The 7,470-nt window shown below is 36.6% G+C and overlaps 1 protein-coding gene across 1 annotated transcript in view; it reads left to right on the top strand.

The window, feature by feature from the left end:
* CNGB3 (cyclic nucleotide gated channel beta 3) overlaps positions 1 to 7,470 on the top strand; it is a gene marked incomplete at its 5' end in the record, with an annotated part of 50,614 nt that overhangs the window by 26,253 nt on the left and 16,891 nt on the right. The window contains one exon of the mRNA XM_009573540.1: positions 1,206 to 1,328. Within this exon, the coding sequence (XP_009571835.1) occupies positions 1,206 to 1,328 (123 nt within the window). The remainder of the gene's footprint in view (positions 1 to 1,205; positions 1,329 to 7,470) is intronic.

The raw sequence follows: 7,470 nt of genomic DNA, 5'->3' as shown, positions 1-7,470 counted from the left end.
AGGAATATAATACATATTGTAGCAAACGTTTCCAGAACCTTTACTCAGACTTCAGGAGTCCACTTGCATGAATTCAAACTTGTGCACAAGGCCCAGCATGGTGAATATTGCAATATTACCAGATCACATCAGCTATCTGCTGTTCTCAATAGCTTGCAACCCTAAACAGAGCTGTCCTGGAAGCCCACCAACATTTAAACAGAGAAGTGACCTTCATTTGTCAGCATCCTAAAGAAGAAGAATACACATAGATAGATTGCTCAATGGCATGGAAAGGCAAAAGAAGGCATGAAATGGCACCTGAAGAACCAGCAAAGGAGTGCATAATACAGAAGCAATCACAGAGATATTATCTCCCATTAACTTATTTTATAGGCCTAACTTAGTTAGAACTTATTAAATTTTCATAAAACCATGCACTCAGTTACTATGCACTGCAAACTGCACTGAATTCTAGCTGTAGCAGATGAACTCATTATGTACCAGCCTCCCTGTGTACAGCAAGTTCTGTACTTTTCCTGCTTATTTATCCCTTGCCTGTGTGAATATTTGAATAGAGAGTTAAATCCAGGAGATCTTTCTTTTGATCCCCATGCACTAAACAGAGGATATACAATGAGATCATTATTGCATTAAAGAGAAAGCTGCTTGGTGCTTAAGTAGTTCATCACTGGTGTTCTTCAAAGAACTGGCCATAAGCATAAGAACGGGGATTAGGAATGATGTAACTCCTGCTGTAGCCTTTAAATCATACTATTTAGCGGATCTACTGCAGGCTTCCTAGCACAGCTCTTGTAAAGCTGTTCATTTCTGACCTCAGACATTTCTTGGCTTTGGTTCACAAGTTTAGAGCCTACCTTGAACAGAGTTTGGCAAACACATTAACTCTCTAGCGTTATTAATATAGCTTCAAATTTCTGTAAATATTCATAGCCAATTAAAGAAGTGGATTATAAAGTCCTCAGGGAACCACAATTTAAAAATTACCCTGTGTCAAATATTCTAGGAAAGGTATTTATTTGACCTTGGACAAATGTGAGAGACAGGTAACTGCCAGCTATTTTTTTCACAGAGTCAATACAGGTGGGGAACTACTTAGTGGATATAAATAATATAAACATTGCTGATCCAAAAAAGCAATGAGTTCCATATTAAAAGGAAGGAAAAATTTAAGTTGTTTTACAGGAATCTGTTGACTTTTATAGGGTCATTCGAACAACTGGATACTTGCTGTTTATCTTGCACATTAATGCATGCCTGTATTATTGGGCTTCAGACTATGAAGGACTTGGCAGCACTAGATGGGTGTACGATGGCAAAGGAAACATGTAAGTTCTTTTCTCTTGCAAAAGATTTTTGTTGATTTTGCTCCTTCCTGCATCCCCCTCCTTTTCCAGTGCCTTTGCCTGCAGGGTATACCCTTACTTTACATGTGTTTGGATAGCAAACTTCTAGCACTGTGACTGCTGATTAGCAGCTTCATTACTAACACATATTTGGAGGGCAGGTGCAGTGAATAATCAGTTTACCACTTTCAGCTTTTATAGGTTTATGAGTCAGTGCTAAGCACTAACTTAATTAAACATTTAGAAAGCAACAAGGGTCGTAAATTAAACTTACTGATTGCATATGCACATGGGAACTGTTAGAAGGATTGCAGAATAATCCCTCAAAAGAATCAGAGGCACAGATTTTTTTCTGCCACACAGCATTGTTCATTAAAATGCAACATTTTAGTCCCTCTAAACACCATGGTGATTGGCCTGAAAAAATTCCACCCATTTTCTCTGATCTTTTGAGAAGGTCACAATTAAACATGTGGCAGAGTGTCTCCAGTGGGAAGGACTGGATATTGGCACACTTTTCCACAAACTCCTTGTGACAGTAATAGGCTGAGTGCCAAGCAAGGGACATTCATTAACATGATGGAAAGGAAGCACGAGAAAATAGCAAAGTCATAATATGGTTTGTGTGTAGTTATATAAAAACATATCTAGTAGGTTCAGATGTATGAACGCTCATTTCTTTCAGAGGTCATAATATAGTTAAAGCCACAGAAGCTCAATTTGTTCATTAATTACATTCTTTGCAAAACCGCATATAATATACTACTGCTGTCATAAATCACCCTTTAAACAAATTTTCATATTTCTCTTGGAGACATACTCCTCTTGCTTGTAATTTTGTCAGACTTCACAAGTTTGGTGTGAAGTCACTATCTTGAAGGGTAAGAAAATAGCTTTTGAGAGTAAAGCAGCATTGATTTTTTATAATTAGGGTTCTCTCAAAAAAAAAATGACATGGCTGAAGTTTCCACACACCGCTAAAATACACAGCTTGAGTACTGCAATCAGACACATGCAAGCAGGCTCACGGAGCTCAGAGGGACCACTTATGTAAGTGAAGTTATACAGAGGTATTTATTCGCAGGATCAAGGCTTCCATAAATCTGACAAGAAAAATGCAGAACGAATTTCCATTATAGCTGTTTTTGTTAATGTCATTCTTGGGAATACTTGCCTCATAATTAAAAAATAAGGTAACTGAGACTGAGCAACCTGAAAACTCCAAAAGTAGAGTGCTTACTCAGTCTTCAAGTTTTTAATGTTTCTTCAGAACAGCCTAGAGAACAGGCAAGAAAATCTTCCTGGTTTTCACAGACAAGAATATTTTACATTTCACTCAGGGAAACAGTTGGTAGAAATTATTTGCTAGCTTGATCATACGCAATGTAGTTGTGCCAACAGGCAATGGTCAGGATTTTTTATATTTTGTGATACCTTTTCCATGAGGAGACAAAAACACTTCTCAAATGATGTCACACTGAAATCACATGGGATTTAGGGCAGAATTTTTTATAAACAATAATAATAAACTGATAATTCAAGGTCTGCATTAAACTGAGATGCTGAAATAAAATGCATATTAGAATATATCCATGTAAGCCTCATTAAGCCATTAATCTACCTCATCTTGACATTGGTTGGTGAATGTATGACTTTTTATTCTTTTGCCTGTATCTAACTCATATTGGATTATATGGTCCCATGTACATGGAACCCCAAAGAGTATCCCATGTTGAGCTGCCTTTCATAGAGCGTAGCTTGGTATCCCACTAACAACAAATGCCTTCTGTATCGGATAGTCATTACCAAAGAGAATCAGGCATGACATATTATCTGATTGTCGAATATTTGGGGATTTTTGACAGAGAGGCATTGTGTGAACATTAGTTATTATTGGAGATGCAATGTGAATTTAAATATATCAGACAAGATACTTCTAGGTATATTAATTTCTCTGGAAAGCAAGAGCTAAGAAAAATCCAGGAAAAATCTGTCAGAAAAAGTGACCAGAACTGCAGTATATATTATGACACAGCAGTGCAGATTTAATTTCCTTTCACATAGCAGTCAGAGTTGCCAATATTTGAAGCAAAATATGCCATTGGTCTCACGCAGAATGGGAACACATTCAGAAAGAAGGTAAGACAAACATAGCATCTTAGCTAATTAAAAAAAATGACAGTAAGCAGTTTGACAAATAAATCAAAGTTCTAGTGGTCTCAGATTACACTGACCCAAAGCAAATGATATGGCACTGATTTAGTGGCATGAATGTTTTATGTAGAATCCCTGCTGTGTCCATAAAATGTTGCTAGTTATGGCCAAAACCAGTTCTTAAAAATGTCAACATTTCTAGGATCCTTTTTTTTTCCTTTCCAGGCTAAAAAGAATACACAGACAACAGTTTCCCTTAGCAATTTGATTATATATATGTTCCTGAGCAGGCATACTAACTGGTGAACTTCAATTTATAACTATCAGCTGTACACAGCACTCAAACCACAAGCAAAATTATCAGAGTAACTCTTTTTGCAAATTTCTGCTAGCTGTATTCTTTTCCAGCTTGTGCCCAGTCTCTAAAGTGTTAGTGCCAAGAATATTTGAGGTCTTTTGCATGGAAGCCTTCAATCAAAACCTTTGACCTGAGGTGCAAAAGGCAGTCAACTTTATCCCCCTGCAACGCACCCAAATTAGCCACAGAAGATGTTCCCAGCATTAAAACTGCTCTCATGAACTTGGTATAGTTAGGCAGACAGTCCTCAGTCTCGCCTAATGCAGAAGGATAGCATCCCTGGTGCAACATCATAGTGTAGAGCCTATGTAACCACGGCAGCAGGATATTGAAAAGGTCTCTTAATTATAGCTAAGTGAACAATTTGAACTATATGTGTTTATTTACAATCTAATTTAACTACTTAAGTAAGAGATTGGTCTCCCTAATTCCTCAGGAAAATAGACAAATCCTCTAGAAAGGGATTCAAGGCAGGAATGTAATGTCATTGTTCTGAATTGTCCTATGGAAGTATCTGCCTCTTTCATCACTGCCCATAAGGGAAACTAAAACTAGGGAGCTGAAATTCCCATGCAAACCCCCCAGGTCAGCATTAAATTTACGCAACATAAATCATTCCACTTTGTTCATGGTATATTTCTTCTGCTGTTTGCAAGTCAACCACAAGTAGTCTGCAAAATTCTCTGGCATATTTATTAATCAATTAATATTAATTAATATTTGCATCCTGATGATCTTTCTGTATAGCTTGCTGCCTTCCTGCTCTGGGCACAGACTTAGCGGATATCTGGAAGTCCCAGAAAATGGTCACTGTACGTGTCTAGAACAACTCTACTTCTTTGGTATGCGTTGCCCAACATACAGTAAGACTGGCATATCTTAAAAGGTGTCTTGTGGATATCAGCTATACATTGCACTTGCAATAGGTCTGATGTGTCCACTCGCAGTGCTTGCTATACAGAGGCAGTTTTGTGCCTCCAGGCAACCTGTGAATGCACAGCCCAACCCAAGTATGTCAGACCTAATGCTTTCAGACCTGCTACTTGCAGCCATACTTTTTAGATAAAAGCTTTGTAGTTTACACAATCCTGTCTGAGATCGTCAAACCCACAGCCACCTGATGAATAAGTGACTCAAGAAAAAGAGGTACGAAGATGGAGGTCATTAGAGTGCCAATTTATCAAGGCTGCTTCTTTACTCTGCTTAAACCTGTGCTGGTGGTAATCTGAGAGGAGTCAAACGTGATAGCTCTGAAATAATGCTTGCCTGGGCTGAAACGGATGTGTGAATACCGCCTTAAAATCTGATAGCCACATGCACAAAGACTTGATTTACTTGAATTAACCAAAACCATGTAAGAAGTTTAGCATATTCTGAAATGGACTTTTATGAAAAACATATTTCTATTGGCATAATATTACAAGGTATCTTATTTGCAGTGTTTCTGGATGTTTTCATACCTATGACTTATTTTAGGGAAAAATCTAGTAATTTGATTGCCTGAAGGATAAACATGCTCTCTATGTCATGCAGAGGGAAAATCCCTTTCTTGTCTCATGTTGTTTGCTTCAACAGTAATTTTATAGCTGGCTAGTAAGCCTTATGGTGAGCAATGATGGTTTCCAGACACTAGCTAGTAGGAAGCAGAGCTGCTAATATTGTTGAAATAAGAGTCTCTTTTTTTCTGGCTTTCCTTAAACAAAATTTACAATCTCATTTCTCCCCTTCTTAGGGAAAAAGGCTGCTTTATATTTCAACTGTGTAACTTTCATTTCAGATTAAAATAAAAACAATAAAATGCATAAATGGAGAAAGTATAAAACCTGTGCCTAAGAGACAGTGAATATCGTGTGACTTTGCCAGTAGAAAGTTGCTTTTGAAGTAAAATTACAGAAGAATATACTGTATTAACTACATCTTCAGAAAAGGGTGGGCAGATCTGAAAAAATGTATATTTTGGATATACAACACTGCAAAGGAGAATGTGACCCCTAAATTCCTTTGAGGACCTGCTTTCATTCTTTGTAGACATTCCCAGAACAAAGATTGTATTGTCTATCATGGTGGACTTAGCAAGCTTGCAAGTCAAGGCCATTGGGTGTGAGGAAGTTGGTTAATTACTTTTGTTTCCTATAGTAACTAGCACAGAAGTAATGTTAATTTCTTTACTTTTATATTCATAAATTATACATGTTTCATTCCCAGTTACGGCAAATGAATATGATATTAATATGCCTCATATGATAATTCCCCTCAGACAAGCTAGAGACATCATTTTATGCTTAAATCTGCAATTCTTCCAAAACAGATCTGAGGCTTTTTCTTACTATTTATTTATGCTACAGAAGTCTAAGAGAAAGCTGCCATTTACACATACTTTGCTGGAAGCATGCATAGGTGATGATTTTTTTTTAACCCAAGTGAAAATATTATAGTGGTGTAATCCAGCTGTTCATTTTGCACCCCTAACAAGGAAAATTACATGATGGTAGATATGCAATGAATTTTTTTACTTAAGGACTCTGAATGAAAACAGCCAGTTCCAGCTGTTAAAATCTAAAACTAGAAAAGTATGGTAAAAGCAATCATTGTTACTGCATTTCATTAATCTGCCACCAAGAGAAAAGTGACTTTTTAGTGAAAAGCAAAAATTGATTGCTTGGTAAAGCCTGACATTTTAGGTGAAAGACTTGGAAACACTTTTGAGTTATTTAAATAAAAACCCTCATTGGAATTGGTTGTTAGTGTGAGTTTATTTTCTCATATTTGCACAAAACTGACCCTTCAATTGTATTGTTAAATGGACCATTTATTAATAGGAGTGGAGTTCATATCTTAATAAGAGGGGAGTTTAAAAGCGGAGCCACCAAATTAAAATGTACATCTGAAGTCTGAAAGCAGATCAGGTGGCCTCAGATTCAGGCTAGGCATGAGAGGATGCGTACAAGACTGGCTATTTCAAAACAAACATCTCCAAAAGTATTTCTTCTGTGTTGTTTGTTTTTTTTTTTTAATTTCAAACTTAATAAAATTCAACAAATAGAAGGAATCTTCTTTGCTTCAGAAGCAATAGTCATAGATGAAATAATAGAAAATCTCATTGAACAATTAAGGAAAACAAACTTCTACTCCTAATCATTAGTGAAGCTGAAGTCTGATTGTACAGAGACTTACAAAGTCAAATTCTAATTAATAGGGGGCCTTTAAAAATATTCCTAAACCAATTACTTATTAGCTCAGAAAACAAGGAAATGATAGGACTTTCATGACATTGATTTGAACTAATTAATCCCAGCTGCACAGTATGGGGGATGCTGCATTACCAGTGGTGCAACGTTCTAGAACAAAATTTAAAACAGAAGCTTAGACACACCAAGACACTTTATTTATATATAAAAGAGAGTTAGCATGACTATCCTCAAAAAAAAAAAAAAATTCTGTCCATGTCCTTTGTTGTTTTCATAAACTTGTGTAATCATACTGATAGAAATACACTGCTTAAATGCAACGGGCTCTGTCATGCACAAGGCTGTACAAAGAGGGTTGTATAAAAAGAACAAAAGGTCTTTGGCCAAAGAGCTCACAATTCAGGTATGAGAAGTAAGAGACAGC

The sequence above is a fragment of the Fulmarus glacialis genome, unplaced genomic scaffold (genome assembly GCF_000690835.1).
Source record: "Fulmarus glacialis isolate BGI_N327 unplaced genomic scaffold, ASM69083v1 scaffold4150, whole genome shotgun sequence".
In the NCBI taxonomy this organism is placed as follows: domain Eukaryota; kingdom Metazoa; phylum Chordata; class Aves; order Procellariiformes; family Procellariidae; genus Fulmarus; species Fulmarus glacialis.
This window is presented reverse-complemented; position numbering and strand designations above follow the sequence as displayed.